Source organism: Syngnathus floridae, unplaced genomic scaffold (assembly GCF_059516105.1).
Source record: "Syngnathus floridae isolate MCC-2025c unplaced genomic scaffold, RoL_Sflo_1.0 HiC_scaffold_76, whole genome shotgun sequence".
Lineage (NCBI taxonomy): Eukaryota > Metazoa > Chordata > Actinopteri > Syngnathiformes > Syngnathidae > Syngnathus > Syngnathus floridae.
The window spans coordinates 103,269-126,395 of NW_028284105.1; the positions used below are offsets into that span (position 1 = coordinate 103,269).

Here is a 23,127-nt window from a genome sequence, read left to right on the forward strand (position 1 = left end):
TGTGATCGGTGGGATGTAAAGTAGGCGTCGACGTCACGTCCGCGTCACGTGACCACGACGTGGCAGACGTCATATAGCAACCGCTGTTTTGTTTAGTAGACTTACAGTTGTTATGCATTGACATAATGGCGCACACACCAAATAGATTTAAATAAATTAAATAATTCTTCTGCCCACTCTCTTTTAAACAAGTTAACTCTCCCCGCGGATTTGAATTCCGGCGAAAGTTACGCCCATCGACGTCACGTATGTCACGTGACCACGACGTGGCAGATGTCATATAGCAACCGCTGTTTTGTTTAGTAGATTTACAGTTGTTATGCATTGGCATAATGGTGTGCACTCAAAATAGATTTAAATAAATTAAATATTTCTTCTGCCTACTCCCTTTTAAACAAGTTAACTCTGCCCACGTCCATTGACGTCTTGTCTGCGTCACGTGACCACGACGTAGCGACGTCATATAGTAACCGCTGTTTTGACCAGTAGACTTAGTTATTATGCGTTGACATAATGGCGCACTGGTTAGCATGGCCACCTCTTAAGCATGATGATGCGGGTTCGACGCCTGATCAATGTTAGCATGGAGTGAGCTGAAGTGCATGGCGCTGAAGATTTGAATCTTTGAAATGCGCTGAGGTCTGTCATATCAGGCAGAATGGTTTGCCATCACGTTCAACAAAAAATAGAAACTTTCCCACTCTGATTAAAACGTCCTGTGTTCATCTACGTATTTTCGTTTTGCTGTGCATCTTTTCCCTGCCATTTCGAGAGCCCAATTGACACTCATAGTTTAAAGAAATGTGTTTGCCCATCCTACTTTGTGGAATTTCACCACATGCGCTTTTGACCAAAATACCAAATTGAACTCAAGTGAAGCCAACACGCACAACCCCCCCCCCCCCCCCCCCCCCCCCCACACACACACACACAAATGTTGATATGAACATAAAAGAGCCGCATGCGGTTCGGGAGTTGCGGCTTGGCCAAACCTGTACTATACAACTTTATTTGTATAAAATTTTCACAACAGCTGTCACACAAACAAAGCGGGAAAAACCGAAGACGTGCGTGTTCCGCCCACGCTGGATTTATTTGCACCTTTGAAAAGACACCGTATTGCCGCAGATGTGGCAAAGAGTACTTTTGGGCATCTGAGACGGAAGGATGTCCAAAGCATCACGTCACCTGCTCTGGTAGGCATGGTGGTGGGACGTTGAGGTCAACCGCTTTGGGGTTGGCTGACTCTTTGATCGCAGGATGCCACACACTTGAAGACAGAAGCAGAAAAGCAGAGCTAAATGCAAAATGTACTCACCGGTGACTCCAATTTTTTTCCCCCCTGAAGAAACAGCTGGACGGGTGGCCCCGGCTGGCCAGTGGGACTCTTGTTATTCTGACCCTTTTTAGTGCGCGTTTGGGGCAACAACCGTTTTTTGTGGCGCTCTCTTCTGGTTCAAAAGTGCCCTGCATGTGAATTTGCTTTTCCTGCCTTCTGATTGGATGAGCGCCGGTGTGACGCGGTGCCTCTGTCACCGTGGCGGGGGGTATACGTTGGCATCGGAGCGTCTGCCAACGTCTGAGACCGGCTGGCAGTGTATCGGAGGTGTCGAGTGCGGTGCCGCTGGAGCTCACTCACCAGCTGGTGTTAGGGCCACAGAATGAAGGCCAAGGAGAAGAATAGAAAGAGAAACAGAAACTTCTCCTCCAATTGTTTGATTTGTCTCTTCTGAGCTTCGATGAATTCTTTCAGCTCTTTGTTCCTCTAGGACGGACAAATGGAAAGTGGCATTCAAAAGCCAGTAAGCGTGCAAGTAAGTGCCGGGCTGGCTTTGGGCCCTTACCTGTTGCGCGCTGTGCAGCAGATCCATTCTCTCTTGGAGGATGCAAGCGTCGCGCTCCCTCAACTCGCACATCAGGGCTCGCTTCCATTGGTCCACGGCGCTCCTAAGCTCTTCTCTCTGATCCGCCGTCAGCACGTCATTCACGCCAGCGTGGCTGGCTTTTTCGCCGTCCGTGGCGGGGCAGTCCCGCTGCGGTAGCGCCTCGTACAACATGGCCTCCAGCTCCAGGATCCTCTGGGCCGCAATCCTCGTCCATCAGTGGTCCGGCGGGAGATTTGAGGGCGGCTTACCTTATGAGCCTGGTCCATGGAACACTTCCTGAAGTCCAACTCTTCATCCAGGTAGCCCTTCTGCTTGCAGAACATATCCTAGCACAGCTCAAGGTCAGAATTGTTGGGGCACATTGCCGGAGTTCCCCTTGGCTGATGTCGCGTGTCTGTCTACCTTCTCACTTTCAATGTCCAACATCTTCTGTTGAAGTGCTGACTTGGTCACTTTGATGTATTCTAACCACTGAGGAAAGGCTGCTGTCACATAAGCAGAATGCGAGAGCGTGCGTGGACGTGCGCGTTACCTTCTCGGCTAGGGTGAGAAGGGTCCTGGCGTGAATCACGACCACCTGCTCCTCGTTGGTGAGATTCTGCAAGAGCCCAAAGGCACAGCATCAACAAGCTTCTTTCAGCGCAAAGCCTTCCAAAAGTCACATTTGAGCCGCCGAGTCTCGTGGAGTGCGAACATAAGGAGTTCGACATACACTTACGGCGTTATAGCCCAGGATGTCCAGCTTCTTCATCAGATCACTGATGACGATGTCCGGGGGAAAGGCGCAAGGAGCAATGTAAGGTGTTCTGGGACCTCGGGTTAAGGTTAGGGTTGCGAGGGACGCCTTACGTACGCTCACGCCCTCGGCCTCGCAGTAGATCTGCAAAGGGCTGAGGCCGTCTGGGAAACGGACTTGCAGAAACTTCAAGACGGGGGAGCGCCACTCCCTCTCCTGAAAGGCAGAGGCATGCATCCGTCCGTCCGTCCGTCCGTCCGTCCGTCACATCTCTGGCCTCAACACGCTTGTGCGAGTCTTCCCACCTCCAGCTCCAGGATGCGGAACTCAAGCAGTTCGTTTTGGTCTCGGATATCCTGGATGTGCTCTTTCAGACGCGCTTCTTCCGCCTCCATCCGCCTGACCTGAAAAGACAGTCAGACCTCATCTGCGGGGCTTCCCGACAGGTGTGACGCCAAGCGACTCCGCCCAGCGCCTTTCTTTCCGTCACCTTTTCGGCCAACTGCTGATTGCTCTGACGCAGCAGCTGCTTCTCCTCCACCCACTTGACATTCTAGAAGAGACAAACGCGTGGACAGCTTTGGAATGTTGTGTCATTTTCATCCACAAATTCTTTGGTTGACTGGAAAATGACATTTGCTTTTCTCCGCATTTTCCCAGCCACGTTCGGGGGGGGGGGGGGGGGGGGCGGGGGGGTTGGTCCAGTAATGCCAGACGGATGAGTGACTGAAGAATGTAGCTATTTTGTCTGAGAAAAAGGTGTGCTCATTGATGAGCTTACCTGTCCTTGTTGCTTCAGCGCTGACTCCAGATCTGCTACTCTGCTTTGATAGTGACCCATTTCTACCATCAGCTTTTCTCTGGTCTGAAAGGAGGAGGAGGGAGGCTCCTCCTCCTCCTTTCAGACCAGAGAACACCCGAGGCTGGGTGAGAACGGGGAGGCTGCGACCCGGCCGGGGGTTGCGGGAAGGGGCGCCACCTTGATCTCCTTCTCGGCGTCGTAGTCCCCTTTCGCTGGTCTGGGCTAGCAGAGCGTAGGCTCGTTGCAGCGCTTGATATTCTTGCGTCAGCTGGCGGTAGCGAAGCTCCGCCTCTTCATGCACACACCAATGCAACACAGCACTAGTACCAGAATCAGTCAGACCGGCGACAAAGCACCCGCGACGCAAAGACGAGTCCGATTCCAGGCTGAAGAGGAATGTTTGGTGCCAATACGCTGGCAGAAATGGCGGGCTACCTCTTCGGGTTCCGTGTCGGGGGTTCTGTCGGTGTGAAAAGACAAGGACGATCCGTCCGAGTCCACCAACACGTCTTCGTCGTAGCCGTAAAATGTTTCGATGACCTGCGGGCGCGGAAGCAAACATCTCTCTGAACAAACTGAAGCGACACCTCACGATGAATCGACGAGAGGAACGATAGCGAGAAAAAGGCCATTTCATCTTGCGCAACACCAAGCAGCCGCAAACAAACAGACTCACCTTGCAGGACCTCACGCTTTGTTCCTCCTCAGAGATTCTCGACGTCGGTATCGTAGCAGCAAATCTCTCTCCTGTCGACACAAATAATCCGCCTTTGAGATTCTTTGGATGCAAAGGGAACGAACGGCTCCGGCGCAGAAACAAACGCGACTCACAATGACATTTCTGACATGAGCTCCTGTCTCCAGAGCCTGAAAAACACGTCACCGGCGATGATTGGAGGGACGCTCGTCTTTTCCAAAAGTGACAACTACAGGGTGTGTCAGGGTTTTCCAGATTATCTTTATCGTATCATTGTGTTGCTTTGACTTTGACTGCGACCTGTAATAAATAATATTATTTATCCCTTATTTATCCCTATCGCTTATCCCTTCCTACACAAAGTCGTAAAACACCCCTTGCTATGTTTTGACTAGAGGTCAAGGGCTTCCTCTATTCAATCCACTCTTACACCCACCCTGTTTCTCTTAATTAAAATGCTCGTGCAGGAGCCGAGAGTCAGACTTCATTCGTACAACGGATGGACTCTCCACCTGCAGGTGTCCAAAAGAACTTACTTGTCTCCCGTGTGGTTCTTGCAAAATAAGTTGGAGCGAGCGCAACTCTAACAGGGTGCATTTTGCCACTAGCTGCCTACGGACAATGACGTCGCGCTCGCGGCTCATGGTTGACGGGCTGAGCAGCCGGGCAAGTCCGTCGTTTTCAGCGCACAGCGAGTGGCAAAGGCGCTGACAAAACGGGAGCTTTGAGCTGCTGAAAACGGCAAAACAAGTCTAAAGCGTGTTCAAACGCGTGCGCACAATGCTCCTGCTTGAAAGGTCGGAATTTAAGGGGCCAATTTTTTGGATGGCGGCCGCCGGCCAAGCTTTGGACGGAAAAGGTTTCCTGGCGACAGCGAGCGAGCGCGGCGCTGCCGTACGTGCACCGAGTCGCCTGCCTGAAGACCTTGGACAAGTCGTCGATGATGTGCCGCTGCTCCACAACTTGAAGGAACTCCATTTCACCGTCCTGCTGGCCGCAACCGCGGTCCAGGTCATTGAGCGAACTAGGCCTTCTCTGTGGAACACAAATGCAGTGGACTCTGTTGGCACGCCGCCGTTGTCCGCGTCGACTTACCAAGCTTGCCATCTCCTCGTTCTCCTGGGTGACAAAGCGCACTTTGTTTTCAAGGCGACACAGCACCAGCGAGAGTTCTTCATTCTTCCTGCTCAGGCGTTTGTTTTTGTACAGGAGTGGCAGAAACTGGCTTTCTGTTTCTCTCAGTCGCTTTAGCTGCAAGCATGAAGTGCGGGATGTGAAAGACGCACAACACGCGGGCCAGAACGTATCCATTCCTTTTGCATCGGTTTGAACGGAATCGTGGCTTTGGCTCCCAATAAAAGACATCTACCAGGCAACCGACTCGCCGCGCCGCTCAACTAATAAGCAAGCGCAATGGGTGCCTCGCTGGATGGCGCGCATCAAACGTAGCGCAAACCTTCAAGCGTGCCGTCAATAAATTACCAGTTCATTGCGCTCTTCAGAAAGCAGGGCGTTTCGATCCTCCAGTTTCCTGATGACTGCGCTGAGCTCAGCGATTTTCAGATGAAACCGTCGCGTGTCCCGATCCTCCTGAGACTGAAAACGCCCCGCAACACACACACACAAGCACTCGTTCAAAGTTCAAAACTGTTTTTGTGCTACCTTCCTCCAGCAACGAACTAAGTCATGCGTACTGCAAGTGTGTGATGAGGTGGCTTACGCAATGAAGAGGATTGCTAGTAGCGGCGTTGACCCCACTTCCAGGGTAGTTTAGGCCCGCCCTTTGGGAATCCCTCAGGGCAGCGATCTGCTGCTCGGCAGCCTGAGTCTGCAGCTGAAGGCGGTGGACGTGGCCGGCCCCAGGGTTTCATCCAAAACACTAACCGCTCTGTCTTTCAGCTTGATCTCATCCGTCTGGATGTACAAACGGGGAGCGCTCAGGCAGGCGGGCAAACTCATTTGCCAGAATTGTGACAAAAACAAAGAGAGCAACCGGCCAATTTTGTTCTTGAATCGACTAGAACACCTTTGCTGTGACAAAAGCGAAGCGAGCAACCGGACATTTTCTTCTTGTGAAATAGAATAGAATAGAATGCCTTAGGTGTCATTGCACTGCAGGTATACAACGAAATTGGGAACATAGTCACGCACCGCGCATCTGATCAGTCCTACCAGTCGGCGGATCTCCCTCTCGCAGTCTCTCTTGGTTCGGCTCAGCTCCTCCCGATGCTGGTGATGAGCCGATCGGAGCTCGGCCGCTCGGGACTGCCAGGCCTGCTAGGCCGCTGCCAGGGCTTCTTCCGCGCTCCTGGTGGAGGCGACACCGCTCGGTCTCCCGACACCGCCGCGTCTCCTCCACCTCCGCCAGCAAAGCGCCCCCCCTCCTCACCTGAGCAGACATTGCGCCACACCGGGCCGTTGAGACCGCAACGGAGCGCCGCGACGCTTACTGGGGACAAGCTACACAATACGGTAGCGGCCGCATCGAAGCCCGACGTGGCGTGCGGATAGTCAGACACGGATAGAGCGGATCACCTTGTCCATGGAGCCGTCCCTCAGGCTGAGAACCAAGGCATTCAGTCGCTGGATCTCTCCATCTTTGACTTTGATCACTCTCATCAGCTCCATTTCATGCTGCCGCAGTAATGTCTCCCTGGTAATGGCTAACTCTTTCTGCTTCTCCTCATGGAGTTTGCTTTTGAGTTCCGTCATGGCGGCGGTGGCACGGTGGTGCTCCGCCCGCAGGTCCTGACTTCTCTCTCTCTCCAGACAGCTGACCTGACATGACTTAGACTTAGACAAACTTTATTGTCATCTTGTCTGCACATGGTGCATACAAAACGAAATTCCGTTGCATACGTCTTACAACAAAGTAGTGATATTGCAGTTGAATAGAAGTAACATATCCTATGAAAATATATATATATACATATATACTATATATATATATATATATATATATATTAAAAATAAGTATAAAGTGCAGCAGTGATAATTATGCAATAGTGCAAGTAGGCAAAACAGTATTCAAGAGTGTGCAGAGGAATGCTAAACCATGTATTAAACTTCTATTTAAAGGGTTTATACAAGTTCAGTAAAGTTGGTAGTGCGAGATAGTGCAAGATAGAGGTCCGTAGTGTCATAAAGTACAGTTCTGTGAATGTGTGATGCAGAGTTCAGTTTAGAGCTCAACAGTTCTAGTGTTCAACAGTCTGATGACAGCAGGGAAAAAGCTGTTGCAGAACCTGGTGGACCTGCAGCGGATGCTGCAAACCTCTTCCCAGAGGGCAGCAGGGAGAACAGTCCATGGTGGGGGTGTGATGGGTCATTGATGATGTTACGGGCACGGGACATGCAGCGCTGAGATGAAATGTCCTGAATGGAGGGAAGAGGAGCCCCTATGATCCTCTCTGCTGTCCTCACCACTCCTCACGTTCTTCCAATCGGAGGCGGTGCAGCCTCCACACCACACAGAGAGACAGCTTGTCAGAATGCTCTCTATGGTGCTCCTGTAGAACGTCCTCATGATGGGTGGGGGCAGGTGGGCTCTCCTCATCCTCCGCAGGAAGTACAAGCGCTTCTGTGCCCTCTTGACCAGTGCCGTAGTGTTCATAGTCCAGGTGAGGTCTTCTGTGATGTGGACCCCCAGGAATTTGGTGGTGCTGACCACCTCCACAGCTGAGCTGTTGATGATCAGTGGAGCGTGGTGAGGCTGTTTTTTCCTGAAGTCGACGATGATCTCCTTCATCTTCTCCTCATTCAGGATCAGGCTGTTTTCTCTGCACCAGCCCACCAGCTGCTCCACCTCCTCTCTGTAGTCCAGGTCGTTGTTGTCTCTGATGAGCCCCACCACCGTTGTGTCGTCTGCTGACTTCACGATGTGATTGGTGGTGAACCTGAGGACGCAGTCGTGTGTCATCAGGGTGCACAGCAGGGGGCTCAGGACGCAGCCCTGAAGGGAGCCTGTGCTGAGGGTGATGACATCAGAGGTGTTCTGTCCGACCCGGACTGACTGAGGTCTGTTGGTGAGGAAGTCTAGCAGCCAGTTGCGAAGGGGGGTGTTGAAGCCCAGGTGTTCCAATTTTCCTACCAGATGCTGTGGGATGATGGTGTTAAACGCTGAGCTGAAGTCCAGGAACAGCCTCCGCACATGGGTGTTCTTCTCCTCCAGGTGAGCCAGGCTCAGGTGAAGAACGGAGGAGATGGCGTCCTGAGTGGAGCGGTTTTGCCGGTCGGCAAACTGGAACGGGTCAAATAATAGGGGGAGTCTGGAAACGATGTGACCTTTAAGCAGCCTTTCGAAGCACTTCATCATAACCGGAGTCAGTGCAACAGGCCGGTAATCAATAAATTAGGTGATTTGAGGTTTCTTCGGCACCGGAATGATGGAGGCAGTCTTAAAGCACGCCGGCACTGTGGCTTGGCCCAGCGAGGTGTTAAAAATGTCTGTGATGACCCCAGCCAGATGACTTGCACATTCCCTGAACACACGCCCAGGAATGTTGTCGGGGCCAGGGGCCTTACAGGGGTTGACTCTCCTCAGGGTCTTCAACACATCGGCGGAGTCAAGGCAGAGTACCTCCTCTTCCTGATGGGGGACAGTTTTAACTGCTGGAGTGCCGTTTAGTGCCTCGAACCTCCCAAAGAAGTTATTTAGACCATTTAGAAAGTCAGCATCAACTACACCCACCGGGGGGGGGGAGGGTGAGTTGTAGTCTGTAATCGCCCGTATGCCTTGCCACATACTCCTGATGTTTTTGACGTCGTGGAAACGATCCTGAAATTTTCGACTGCGGTCTCGCTTCGCTATCCTGATGGCACGGTTCAAGTTGGCTCTCGCTGTCCTCAGTGTCTCCTTGTCGCCAGACTTGAAGGCAGAGTTCCGCGCTCGTAGCGTTTGACGTACCTCCTCAGTCATCCAGGGTCGTTGGTTGCCCCGGGTGATGATATTCTTAGTGGTGCTGACGTCCTCGGTGCATTTGTTGATGTAGGCTGACACAGTCATGGCACACGCATGTCTAATCTACATCGGGAAAACTGGGAGGGAGGGAGGCAGGCAGGGAGGCAGGCAGGGAGGCAGGCAGGGAGGCAGGCAGTGTCTGTCTGTTGAGGTTTTCACCTTGTTCTTCTCCTGCTGAAGTTCTAACTGGACGTCCATCAGTTTGGTTCTCAGCTCGTCATTGGCGGCCTGAAGGGCGTCCGTTCGCTCCGCCTTGGCCCGCCCTGCCGGAGCTCGTTTGGACATCTCTTACTCGAGTCTCGCCCGGTCGTCAGTCAGAGATCACAACATTTGTACCTGGAGAGCACAAACGCAGCGCTGTTTTCCACTGGCTTCGAACTCAACTTCAATCGGTACCGTAACTTACAACATCATAAACATAGAACTAGCTTGACTTATTCATTGAATAAATGCATTTGGTTCTTCAAAACTGCATCACGCAACATAGCGTGACCGAGACGGCCGTTATCCACCTGCGTGAAGTTATTTGGTGAAATGAATGAGATGTTTAAGACACCATCGTTCTGTCTCTATGTAGATGAAGGGAAATAATCGATTGCTGAAGGTCCAAAGGTGTTGTGATAAACAAATAAACATATTAGTGATTAGTGACATATTTGTGATAAACATATTAGGCAGGATAATCACATATGTTAACGTGACTGCCCACACTGTATTTATTTATGGTTATTTGTTAAATCGAGTACTGTTAGACATGAAATAGGAAGTGTTTAACATAAATGGAAGACGAAAGGGGTACTCACCATTGTAGCTCCTGCTGGTCAATGATACGAGCCTCTTCTTGCAGTGGAAAACATACAGCCAACAAACACCGTGGAACCTAAAGGAATGAAATTAAACATTAACATTTAGCCTCAACCAACATTCACAGATACAACGCAACGCAAACTACACAAACGTAAATCTTTTTAAACACAATGAGTTGTACTTACCGTGTACGCTCTAGACGGTCCACTTGCAAGCAGAAAATAAAGATATTTCTGTTGATAATCGTCGTGTTTGTATCCGGTGTCTCGCTCAAGGCCATTGCGCCCACAGATTTGAATTTTGGCGAGAGTTCAGCCTATTGACGTCATTTCCGCGGTGTAATACCCGCATATCTGAAACGGCAAAGTTAAGAGTAGAGTTAAATAAAGTTTTTAGTCAACGCAATAATTTACAACCGTTGACCAGTCGAAATAATCGTCGAAATTTGGCGTCTGTGGCTGGAAGCAGACGCCGAGTTCGACATTCCTCCCAAACGCCACACTCCCTCGCTTTTCAGGGCTAAAAAAAAACAGTTGTAATTACCTTGTACGCTCTAGACGGTCAAGTTGCAAGCTGAAAACAAAAATATTTGCCTTGTTAGTCATCGTGTTACTAACCGCTGTGTCTTGTTTGCCAGAACTGCCGCTTTCCTACTTCCTGTTGCAAGCCACGCCCACGGATTATAATTTTGCCGTGAGTTCCGCCTATTGACGTCATGTCCGCGTCACATGACTGCGACGTAATATTATCTAAAACTGTTTGTGCGGTATTGTGTTGTTCTGTGCGGTATTGTGTTATTCTGTGCGGCGTCGTGTTGTTCTGTGCGGCGTCGTGTTGTTCAGTGCGACGTCGTGTTGTTCAGTGCGGCATGGTGTTGTTCAGTGCGGCATGGTGTTGTTCAGTGCGGCATGGTGTTGTTCAGTGCGGCATAATGTTGTTCAGTGCGGCATGGTGTTGTTCAGTGCGGCATGGTGTTGTTCAGTGCGGAATGGTGTTGTTCAGTGCGGCATGGTGTTGTTCAGTGCGGGATGGTGTTGTTCAATGCGGGATCGTGTTTTTCAGTGCGGGGTGGTGTTGTTCAGTGCAGGATGGTGTTGTTCAGTGCAGGATGGTGTTGTTCAGTGCGGCATGGTGTTGTTCAATGCAGGATCGTGTTGTTCAGTGCAGCATAATGTTGTTCAGTGCAGCATGGTGTTGTTCAGTGCGGCATGGTGTTGTTCAGTGCGGCATGGTGTTTTTCAGTGCGGCATAATGTTGTTCAGTGCGGCATGGTGTTGTTCAGTGCGGCATGGTGTTGTTCAGTGCAGGATGGTGTTGTTCAGTGCGGCATGGTGTTGTTCAATGCAGGATCGTGTTGTTCAGTGCAGCATAATGTTGTTCAGTGCAGCATGGTGTTGTTCAGTGCGGCATGGTGTTGTTCAATGCGGCATGGTGTTGTTCACTGCGGGATGGTGTTGTTCAATGCGGGATCGTGTTGTTCAGTGCGGCATAATGTTGTTCAGTGCAGCATGGTGTTGTTCAGTGCGGCATGGTGTTGTTCAGTGCGACATAATGTTGTTTAGTGCGGCATAATGTTGTTCAGTGCGGCATAATGTTGTTCAGTGCGGCATGGTGTTGTTCAGTGCGGCATGGTGTTGTTCAGTGCGGCATGGTGTTGTTCAGTGCAGGATGGTGTTGTTCAGTGCGGCATGGTGTTGTTTAATGCGGCATGGTGTTGTTCAGTGCGGGATGGTGTTGTTCAGTGCAGGATGGTGTCGTTCAGTGCGGCATGGTGTTGTTCAGTGCGGCATGGTGTTGTTCAGTGCGGCATGGTGTTGTTCAGTGCGGCATGGTGTTGTTCAGTGCAGGATGGTGTTGTTCAATGCGGGATCGTGTTGTTCAGTGCGGCATGGTGTTGTTCAGTGCGGCATGGTGTTGTTCAGTGCGGCATGGTGTTGTTCAGTGCGGCATGGTGTTGTTCAGTGCGGCATGGTGTTGTTCAGTGCGGCATGGTGTTGTTCAGTGCGGCATGGTGTTGTTCAGTGCGGCATAATGTTGTCCAGTGCGCCATAATGTTGTTCAGTGCGGCATGGTGTTGTTTAGTGCGGGATGGTGTTGTTCAGTGCAGGATGGTGTTGTTCAGTGCGGCATGGTGTTGTTCAATGCGGCATGGTGTTGTTCAGTGCGGGATGGTGTTGTTCAGTGCGGCATGGTGTTGTTCAGTGCGGCATAATGTTGTTCAGTGCGGCATGGTGTTGTTCAGTGCGGCATGGTGTTGTTCAGTGCGGCATGGTGTTGTTCAGTGCGGCATGGTGTTGTTCAGTGCGGAATGGTGTTGTTCAGTGCGGCATGGTGTTGTTCAGTGCGGGATGGTGTTGTTCAATGCGGGATCGTGTTGTTCAGTGCGGGGTGGTGTTGTTCAGTGCAGGATGGTGTTGTTCAGTGCAGGATGGTGTTGTTCAGTGCGGCATGGTGTTGTTCAATGCAGGATCGTGTTGTTCAGTGCAGCATAATGTTGTTCAGTGCAGCATGGTGTTGTTCAGTGCGGCATGGTGTTGTTCAATGCGGCATGGTGTTGTTCAGTGCGGGATGGTGTTGTTCAGTGCGGCATGGTGTTTTTCAGTGCGGCATAATGTTGTTCAGTGCGGCATGGTGTTGTTCAGTGCGGCATGGTGTTGTTCAGTGCGACATAATGTTGTTCAGTGCGGCATAATGTTGTTCAGTGCGGCATGGTGTTGTTCAGTGCGGCATGGTGTTGTTCAGTGCGGCATGGTGTTGTTCAGTGCGGCATGGTGTTGTTCAGTGCAGGATGGTGTTGTTCAGTGCAGGATGGTGTTGTTCAATGCGGCATGGTGTTGTTCAGTGCGGGATGGTGTTGTTCAGTGCAGGATGGTGTTGTTCAGTGCGGCATGGTGTTGTTCAGTGCGGAATGGTGTTGTTCAGTGCGGCATGGTGTTGTTCAGTGCGGCATGGTGTTGTTCAGTGCAGGATGGTGTTGTTCAATGCGGGATGGTGTTGTTCAGTGCGGGATGGTGTTGTTCAGTGCAGGATGGTGTTGTTCAGTGCGGCATGGTGTTGTTCAATGCGGCATGGTGTTGTTCAGTGCAGGATGGTGTTGTTCAGTGCGGCATGGTGTTGTTCAATGCGGCATGGTGTTGTTCAATGCGGCATGGTGTTGTTCAGTGCGGCATGGTGTTGTTCAGTGCGGCATGGTGTTGTTCAGTGCAGCGTAATGTTGTTCAGTGCGGCATGGTGTTGTTCAGTGCGCAATGGTGTTGTTCAGTGCGGCATGGTGTTGTTCAGTGCAGGATGGTGTTGTTCAGTGCGGCATGGTGTTGCTCAGTGCGGCATGGTGTTGTTCAGTGCGGGATGGTGTTGTTCATTGCGGCATGGTGTTGTTCAGTGCGGCATGGTGTTGTTCAGTGCGGCATGGTGTTGTTCAGTGCGGCATAATGTTGTTCAGTGCGCCATAATGTTGTTCAGTGCGGCATGGTGTTGTTCAGTGCGGGATGGTGTTGTTCAGTGCAGGATGGTGTTGTTCAGTGCGGCATGGTGTTGTTCAGTGCGGCATAATGTTGTTCAGTGCGGCATAATGTTGTTCAGTGCGGCATAATGTTGTTCAGTGCGGGATGGTGTTGTTCATTGCGGCATGGTGTTGTTCAGTGCGGCATGGTGTTGTTCAGTGCGGCATGGTGTTGTTCAGTGCGGGATGGTGTTGTTCAGTGCAGGATGGTGTTGTTCAGTGCGGCATGGTGTTGTTCAGTGCGGCATGGTGTTGTTCATTTCGGCATAATGTTGTTCAGTGCGGCATAATGTTGTTTAGTGCGGCATGGTGTTGTTCAGTGCGGGATGGTGTTGTTCAGTGCGTTATAATGTTGTTCAGTGCGGCATGGTGTTGTTCAGTGCGGCATGGTGTTGTTCAGTGCGGCATGGTGTTGTTCAGTGCGGCATAATGTTGTTCAGTGCGGCATAATGTTGTTCAGTGCGGCATGGTGTTGTTCAGTGCGGGATGGTGTTGTTCAGTGCGGGATGGTGTTGTTCAGTGCGGCATGGTGTTGTTCAGTGCGGCATGGTGTTGTTCAGTGCAGGATGGTGTTGTTCAGTGCGGCATGGTGTTGTTCAGTGCGGCATAATGTTGTTCAGTGCGGCATGGTGTTGTTCAGTGCGGCATGGTGTTGTTCAGTGCGGCATGGTGTTGTTCAGTGCGGCATAATGTTGTTCAGTGCGGCATGGTGTTGTTCAGTGCGGCATGGTGTTGTTCAGTGCGGCATAATGTTCAGTGCGGCATAATGTTGTTCAGTGCGGCATGGTGTTGTTCAGTGCGGGATGGTGTTGTTCAGTGCAGGATGGTGTTGTTCAGTGCGGCATGGTGTTCTGTGCGGGATGGTGTCTTTCAGTGCGGCATGGTGTCGTTCAGTGCGGCATGGTGTCTTTCAGTGCGGCATGGTGTCGTTCAGTGAGGCATGGTGTTGTTCAGTGCGGCATGGTGTTGTTTAGTGCGGCATGGTGTTGTTCAGTGCGGGATGGTGTTGTTCAGTGTGGCATGGTGTTCAGTGCGGCATGGTGTTGTTCAGTGCGGTATCGTGTTGTTCAGTGCGGTATCGTGTTTCTCAGTGCGGTATCGTGTTGTTCAGTGCAGTATCGTTGTGTTGTTCGTATTGTGTTTAACACTTAGCCTCTAACACTTAGCCTCTAACACTTAGCCTCTAGCATCTAGAAGGTAAATAAATAGGAAGGAAGGACTCACCGGTGACGTCTTCGCCCACGTCCAAGCGTTGTACTTTGTATTTTCATCCTTCTGACAGTGGAAAACATAGCCAACAAACACCGTGGAACCTAAACGAATGAAAGAAAACTATCATTTGGCCACAACCAACATTCACAGATACAACACAATGTGACGTGCGGGGTTGAGGTTAAAGGTTGAGTGAAGGGCCCTCGTTTTAAACTACTTTTTTGAAAAGGATTGGGAACAAGTAAGACGTATTTAATTTATTTAATGGGAAGTAGTAAGAGCTATTGAATTTAATCTATGTATTATATTCTATTGTATTGTATTCTGTTGTATTCTTTTGGATTGTATTCACACTAACCCCACTAAAACTTCAGCCCACAAAAACTCGCCTCTGGCGCCTAGCCTCTGGCACTTAGCCTCTAACACTTAGCCTTTAACACTTAGCCTTTAACACTTAGCCTTTAACACTTAGCCTAGAAGGTGAATAAATAGGGTTAAAGGTTGAGTGAAGGGACCTCGTTTTAAACTACTTTTTTGTAAAGGAGTGGGAACAAGTAAGACGTATTTAATTTATTTAATGGGAAGTAGTAAGACTTATTAAATTTATTTAATCTACTTTTCTTCCCAGGCAAAATTTGATGTGCTGCAATTCCAAATTTCCAAAGTGAATGAAGGAATGAAGTCCTTTAAATTATGATTTTGTATAAATACTAGGCATTAACACAAAATCGACGGCACAAAATGGGCAGACTTTACTTGTTTGAAAAGGACTGGTTACAAGACAGACTTTTTTAATTTATTTAATGGGAAGAAGACTTATTTAGTTTAATTGATCTATTTTTGTTCCCTGGCAAAATTCGATTTGCTGCAATTCCAAATTTACAAAGTGAATGAAGGAAAGAAGTCGTTTAAATTATGATTTTGTTTAAATACTAGGCATAGACACAAAATCTACGGCACAAAATGGGCAGACTTTACTTGTTTGAAGAGGACTGGTTACAAGACAGACTTTTCTGATTTATTTAATGGGAAGAAGACTTATTTAGTTTATTTAATCTATTTTTGTTCCCTGGCAAAATTGGATTTGCTGAAATTGTATTTTGCCAAATCTTGCCTTGAGACCTGATAGGAAGTATTAAACGCTTAGTTAAATCAATACAAGTTGGTAATAAGAGCGAGTAATGTTGGTTGAACCGATGAATGAAGGTTGAAAGCAATTTAAATTATGACTTTGTATAAATACTAGATATTAACAGAACATCTACTGCGCGAAATGGGCAGAGTTTACTTGTTTGAGAAGGAGTGGCTTATTCAAAACTAAGATTTATTTAATCTGTTTGTTCCCAGGCAAAATTGGATGTGATGCAATTCCAAATTTCACCACATGATGGTGCCCAATTTTGACTTCATAGGACATATTAAACACTTAGCTTGTTATTATGTTCAAGGTAATCAGATTTGTTTATTATTCTAATGGCCTCTTCAAAACTATTCTGGATTACTACTTTGGATCTATTCTACATTACTTGGCAACAACATACTCTGTAACAGATTAGGCAGTATAATCATATCTGTTAACTTGAGAGTGCCCACACTCAATCTACTTATCGTGATGTGTTAAATCAATTACTGTTAGACATTATTTGTCTGATAATCTACCAAATCTTTGAATTGAAGAATTTGTGATTTAATTAATAGCTTGTTGTTATGTTAAGGGTAATCAGACTTGTATATAATTCTAATGGCCTTCTTTTGAAAACTATTCTGAATTACAACTTTGGATCTTATATTACTTTGCAACAATCTACTCCGTGACAGATTAGGCAGTATAATCACATATGTTAACTTCAGTGCCCACACTGTATTTATTTATGGTTATTTGTTAAATCAAGTACTGTTAGACATGAAATAGGAAGTGTTTAACATAAATGTTATGGCTACTCACCATTGTAGCTCGCTCCTGGTCAATGATACGAGCCTCTTCTTGCAGTGGAAAACTTGCAGCCAACAAACACCGTGGAACCTAAAGGAATGAAATTAAACATTAACATTTCGCCTCGACCAATTTTCACACGTACAACGCAACGCGGCTACACTTCTGCTATTACAAACGTAAATCTCCTTAAACACAATGAGTGTTACTTACCGTGTACGCTCTAGACGGTCCAGTTGCAAGCAGAAAATAAAGATATTTCTGTTGATAATCGTCGCTGCTCAGTGGCTCACGGCCATCGCGCCAACAGATTTGAATTTTGGCGGAGGTTCGGGCAATTACGTCATATCCGCGGCATTTGACTGCGACGTAATACCCGCTTATCTGAAACGGCAGTTAAAAGTAGAGTTACATCAAGTTTTCTTGGAACCTAAACGAATGAAAGAAAACTATCATTTGGCCACAACCAACATTCACAGATACAACACAACGTGCGGGGTTGAGGTTAAAGATTGAGTGAAGGGCCCTCGTTTTAAACTACTGTTTTGAAAAGGAGTGGGAACAAGTAAGACGTATTTAATTTATTTAATGGGAAGTAGTAAGACTTATTAAATTTATTTAATCTACTTTTCTTCCCAGGCAAAATTTGATGTGCTGCAATTCCAAATTTCCAAAGTGAATGAAGGAATGAAGTCCTTTAAATTATGATTTTGTATAAATACTAGGCATTAACACAAAATCGACGGCACAAAATGGGCAGACTTTACTTGTTTGAAAAGGACTGGTTACAAGACAGACTTTTTTAATTTATTTAATGGGAAGAAGACTTATTTAGTTTAATTGATCTATTTTTGTTCCCTGCCAAAATTCGATTTGCTGCAATTCCAAATTTCCAAAGTGAATGAAGGAAAGAAGTCGTTTAAATTATGATTTTGTTTAAATACTAGGCATAGACACAAAATCTACGGCACAAAATGGGCAGACTTTACTTGTTTGAAGAGGACTGGTTACAAGACAGACTTTTCTGATTTATTTAATGGGAAGAGGACTTATTTAGTTTATTTAATCTATTTTTGTTCCCTGGCAAAATTGGATTTGCTGAAATTGTATTTTGCCAAATCTCGATTTGAGACCTGATAGGAAGTATTAAACGCTTAGTTAAATCAATACAAGTTGGTAATAAGAGCGAGTAATGTTGGTTGAACCGATGAATGAAGGTTGAAAGCAATTTAAATTATGACTTTGTATAAATACTAGATATTAACAGAACATCTACTGCGCAAAATGGGCAGAGTTTACTTGTTTGAGAAGGAGTGGCTTATTCAAAACTAAGATTTATGTAATCTGTTTGTTCCCAGGCAAAATTGGATGTGATGCAATTCCAAATTTCACCACATGATGGTGCCCAATTTTGACTTCATAGGACATATTAAACACTTAGCTTGTTATTATGTTCAAGGTAATCAGATTTGTTTATCATTCTAATGGCCTCTTCAAAACTATTCTGGATTACTACTTTGGATCTATTCTACATTACTTGGCAACAACATACTCTGTAACAGATTAGGCAGTATAATCACATATGTTAACTTGAGAGTGCCCACACTCAATCTACTTATCGTGATGTGTTAAATCAATTACTGTTAGACATTATTTGTCTGATAATCTACCAAATCTTTGAATTGAAGAATTTGTGATTTAATTAATAGCTTGTTCAGGGTAATCAGACTTGTATATAATTCTAATGGCCTTCTTTTGAAAACTATTCTGAATTACAACTTTGGATCTTATATTACTTTGCAACAATCTACTCGGTGACAGATTAGGCAGTATAATCACATATGTTAACTTCAGTGCCCACACTGTATTTATTTATGGTTATTTGTTAAATCAAGTACTGTTAGACATGAAATAGGAAGTGTTTAACATAAATGTTATGGCTACTCACCATTGTAGCTCGCTCCTGGTCAATGATATGAGCCTCTTCTTGCAGTGGAAAACTTGCAGCCAACAAACACCGTGGAACCTAAAGGAATGAAATTAAACATTAACATTTCGCCCGGACCAACATTCACACGTACAACGCAACGCGGCTACACTTCTGCTATTACAAACGTAAATCTCCTTAAACACAACGAGTGTTACTTACCGTGTACGCTCTAGGCAAAATTGGATGTGATGCAATTCCAAATCTATCTGAAACGGCAGTTAAAAGTAGAGTTACATCAAGTTTTCTTTTTTAATCAACACAATCATTTACAACCGTTGACCAGAAAGAATCGTCGAAATTCGACGTCCCCCACAAACGCCACGCTCACTCGCTTTTCAGGGCAACAAAAGTACTTCTTTTTAAAAACGATGAGTTGTACTTACCGTGTACGCTCTGGACGGTCCAGTTGCAAGCAGAAAATAAAAATATTTCTCTTGTTAGTCGTATGTTACCATCCGCTGTGTCTTTGTCAACATCGCCGCCATTTTCCTACTTCCTGCTGCGAGCCACGCCCACGGATTTAAATTTGGGCGGAAGCTCTTTCCATTGGCGTCGTTTTCGCGTATAGCAAATCCGATTGGTTGGGAAGGGGGCACGGTTATGCAGCCGAGGGGTCCTGTGATCGGTGGGATGTAAAGTAGGCGTCGACGTCACGTCCGCGTCACGTGACCACGACGTGGCAGACGTCATATAGCAACCGCTGTTTTGTTTAGTAGACTTACAGTTGTTATGCATTGACATAATGGCGCACACACCAAATAGATTTAAATAAATTAAATAATTCTTCTGCCCACTCTCTTTTAAACAAGTTAACTCTCCCCGCGGATTTGAATTCCGGCGAAAGTTACGCCCATCGACGTCACGTATGTCACGTGACCACGACGTGGCAGATGTCATATAGCAACCGCTGTTTTGTTTAGTAGATTTACAGTTGTTATGCATTGGCATAATGGTGTGCACTCAAAATAGATTTAAATAAATTAAATATTTCTTCTGCCTACTCCCTTTTAAACAAGTTAACTCTGCCCACGTCCATTGACGTCTTGTCTGCGTCACGTGACCACGACGTAGCGACGTCATATAGTAACCGCTGTTTTGACCAGTAGACTTAGTTATTATGCGTTGACATAATGGCGCACTGGTTAGCATGGCCACCTCTTAAGCATGATGATGCGGGTTCGACGCCTGATCAATGTTAGCATGGAGTGAGCTGAAGTGCATGGCGCTGAAGATTTGAATCTTTGAAATGCGCTGAGGTCTGACATATCAGGCAGAATGGTTTGCCATCACGTTCAACAAAAAATAGAAACTTTCCCACTCTGATTAAAACGTCCTGTGTTCATCTACGTATTTTCGTTTTGCTGTGCATCTTTTCCCTGCCATTTCGAGAGCCCAATTGACACTCATAGTTTAAAGAAATGTGTTTGCCCATCCTACTTTGTGGAATTTCACCACATGCGCTTTTGACCAAAATACCAAATTGAACTCAAGTGAAGCCAACACGCACAACCCCCCCCCCCCCCCACACACACACACACACACACACACAAATGTTGATATGAACATAAAAGAGCCGCATGCGGTTCGGGAGTTGCGGCTTGGCCAAACCTGTACTATACAACTTTATTTGTATAAAATTTTCACAACAGCTGTCACACAAACAAAGCGGGAAAAACCGAAGACGTGCGTGTTCCGCCCACGCTGGATTTATTTGCACCTTTGAAAAGACACCGTATTGCCGCAGATGTGGCAAAGAGTACTTTTGGGCATCTGAGACGGAAGGATGTCCAAAGCATCACGTCACCTGCTCTGGTAGGCATGGTGGTGGGACGTTGAGGTCAACCGCTTTGGGGTTGGCTGACTCTTTGATCGCAGGATGCCACACACTTGAAGACAGAAGCAGAAAAGCAGAGCTAAATGCAAAATGTACTCACCGGTGACTCCAATTTTTTTCCCCCCTGAAGAAACAGCTGGACGGGTGGCCCCGGCTGGCCAGTGGGACTCTTGTTATTCTGACCCTTTTTAGTGCGCGTTTGGGGCAACAACCGTTTTTTGTGGCGCTCTCTTCTGGTTCAAAAGTGCCCTGCATGTGAATTTGCTTTTCCTGCCTTCTGATTGGATGAGCGCCGGTGTGACGCGGTGCCTCTGTCACCGTGGCGGGGGGTATACGTTGGCATCGGAGCGTCTGCCAACGTCTGAGACCGGCTGGCAGTGTATCGGAGGTGTCGAGTGCGGTGCCGCTGGAGCTCACTCACCAGCTGGTGTTAGGGCCACAGAATGAAGGCCAAGGAGAAGAATAGAAAGAGAAACAGAAACTTCTCCTCCAATTGTTTGATTTGTCTCTTCTGAGCTTCGATGAATTCTTTCAGCTCTTTGTTCCTCTAGGACGGACAAATGGAAAGTGGCATTCAAAAGCCAGTAAGCGTGCAAGTAAGTGCCGGGCTGGCTTTGGGCCCTTACCTGTTGCGCGCTGTGCAGCAGATCCATTCTCTCTTGGAGGATGCAAGCGTCGCGCTCCCTCAACTCGCACATCAGGGCTCGCTTCCATTGGTCCACGGCGCTCCTAAGCTCTTCTCTCTGATCCGCCGTCAGCACGTCATTCACGCCAGCGTGGCTGGCTTTTTCGCCGTCCGTGGCGGGGCAGTCCCGCTGCGGTAGCGCCTCGTACAACATGGCCTCCAGCTCCAGGATCCTCTGGGCCGCAATCCTCGTCCATCAGTGGTCCGGCGGGAGATTTGAGGGCGGCTTACCTTATGAGCCTGGTCCATGGAACACTTCCTGAAGTCCAACTCTTCATCCAGGTAGCCCTTCTGCTTGCAGAACATATCCTAGCACAGCTCAAGGTCAGAATTGTTGGGGCACATTGCCGGAGTTCCCCTTGGCTGATGTCGCGTGTCTGTCTACCTTCTCACTTTCAATGTCCAACATCTTCTGTTGAAGTGCTGACTTGGTCACTTTGATGTATTCTAACCACTGAGGAAAGGCTGCTGTCACATAAGCAGAATGCGAGAGCGTGCGTGGACGTGCGCGTTACCTTCTCGGCTAGGGTGAGAAGGGTCCTGGCGTGAATCACGACCACCTGCTCCTCGTTGGTGAGATTCTGCAAGAGCCCAAAGGCACAGCATCAACAAGCTTCTTTCAGCGCAAAGCCTTCCAAAAGTCACATTTGAGCCGCCGAGTCTCGTGGAGTGCGAACATAAGGAGTTCGACATACACTTACGGCGTTATAGCCCAGGATGTCCAGCTTCTTCATCAGATCACTGATGACGATGTCCGGGGGAAAGGCGCAAGGAGCAATGTAAGGTGTTCTGGGACCTCGGGTTAAGGTTAGGGTTGCGAGGGACGCCTTACGTACGCTCACGCCCTCGGCCTCGCAGTAGATCTGCAAAGGGCTGAGGCCGTCTGGGAAACGGACTTGCAGAAACTTCAAGACGGGGGAGCGCCACTCCCTCTCCTGAAAGGCAGAGGCATGCATCCGTCCGTCCGTCCGTCCGTCCGTCCGTCACATCTCTGGCCTCAACACGCTTGTGCGAGTCTTCCCACCTCCAGCTCCAGGATGCGGAACTCAAGCAGTTCGTTTTGGTCTCGGATATCCTGGATGTGCTCTTTCAGACGCGCTTCTTCCGCCTCCATCCGCCTGACCTGAAAAGACAGTCAGACCTCATCTGCGGGGCTTCCCGACAGGTGTGACGCCAAGCGACTCCGCCCAGCGCCTTTCTTTCCGTCACCTTTTCGGCCAACTGCTGATTGCTCTGACGCAGCAGCTGCTTCTCCTCCACCCACTTGACATTCTAGAAGAGACAAACGCGTGGACAGCTTTGGAATGTTGTGTCATTTTCATCCACAAATTCTTTGGTTGACTGGAAAATGACATTTGCTTTTCTCCGCATTTTCCCAGCCACGTTCGGGGGTTGGTCCAGTAATGCCAGACGGATGAGTGACTGAAGAATGTAGCTATTTTGTCTGAGAAAAAGGTGTGCTCATTGATGAGCTTACCTGTCCTTGTTGCTTCAGCGCTGACTCCAGATCTGCTACTCTGCTTTGATAGTGACCCATTTCTACCATCAGCTTTTCTCTGGTCTGAAAGGAGGAGGAGGGAGGCTCCTCCTTCTCCTTTCAGACCAGAGAACACCCGAGGCTGGGTGAGAACGGGGAGGCTGCGACCCGGCCGGGGGTTGCGGGAAGGGGCGCCACCTTGATCTCCTTCTCGGCGTCGTAGTCCCCTTTCGCTGGTCTGGGCTAGCAGAGCGTAGGCTCGTTGCAGCGCTTGATATTCTTGCGTCAGCTGGCGGTAGCGAAGCTCCGCCTCTTCATGCACACACCAATGCAACACAGCACTAGTACCAGAATCAGTCAGACCGGCGACAAAGCACCCGCGACGCAAAGACGAGTCCGATTCCAGGCTGAAGAGGAATGTTTGGTGCCAATACGCTGGCAGAAATGGCGGGCTACCTCTTCGGGTTCCGTGTCGGGGGTTCTGTCGGTGTGAAAAGACAAGGACGATCCGTCCGAGTCCACCAACACGTCTTCGTCGTAGCCGTAAAATGTTTCGATGACCTGCGGGCGCGGAAGCAAACATCTCTCTGAACAAACTGAAGCGAC

The 23,127-nt window shown here is 48.2% G+C and overlaps 2 protein-coding genes and 1 long non-coding RNA gene across 3 annotated transcripts; all 3 read right to left on the minus strand.

The window, feature by feature from the left end:
* Nucleotides 1-1,210: 1,210 nt before the first annotated feature.
* LOC148377916 (janus kinase and microtubule-interacting protein 3-like) lies at nucleotides 1,211-3,017 on the minus strand. The gene is made up of 7 exons (XM_088368098.1): nucleotides 2,928-3,017; nucleotides 2,605-2,838; nucleotides 2,419-2,484; nucleotides 2,289-2,357; nucleotides 1,845-2,212; nucleotides 1,640-1,765; nucleotides 1,211-1,270 (listed from the first exon to the last, which is right to left on the minus strand). The coding sequence occupies exons 1-5, from the start codon at nucleotides 3,015-3,017 to the stop codon at nucleotides 1,985-1,987; spliced, it is 687 nt and encodes a 228-aa protein (XP_088224224.1). The 3' UTR covers nucleotides 1,211-1,270; nucleotides 1,640-1,765; nucleotides 1,845-1,984.
* Nucleotides 3,018-5,293: 2,276 nt separating this feature from the next.
* On the minus strand, nucleotides 5,294-6,496 carry LOC148377917 (uncharacterized). The gene is made up of 4 exons (XR_015856327.1): nucleotides 6,294-6,496; nucleotides 5,842-6,035; nucleotides 5,604-5,717; nucleotides 5,294-5,372 (listed from the first exon to the last, which is right to left on the minus strand). It is a non-coding gene; the product is annotated as an uncharacterized LOC148377917 (long non-coding RNA).
* Nucleotides 6,497-20,351: 13,855 nt separating this feature from the next.
* Nucleotides 20,352-22,158, minus strand: LOC148377918 (janus kinase and microtubule-interacting protein 3-like). The gene is made up of 7 exons (XM_088368104.1): nucleotides 22,069-22,158; nucleotides 21,746-21,979; nucleotides 21,560-21,625; nucleotides 21,430-21,498; nucleotides 20,986-21,353; nucleotides 20,781-20,906; nucleotides 20,352-20,411 (listed from the first exon to the last, which is right to left on the minus strand). Exons 1-5 carry the CDS (start codon nucleotides 22,156-22,158, stop codon nucleotides 21,126-21,128), a joined length of 687 nt encoding a protein of 228 aa, XP_088224230.1. The 3' UTR covers nucleotides 20,352-20,411; nucleotides 20,781-20,906; nucleotides 20,986-21,125.
* Between the last annotated feature and the right edge of the window lie 969 nt (nucleotides 22,159-23,127).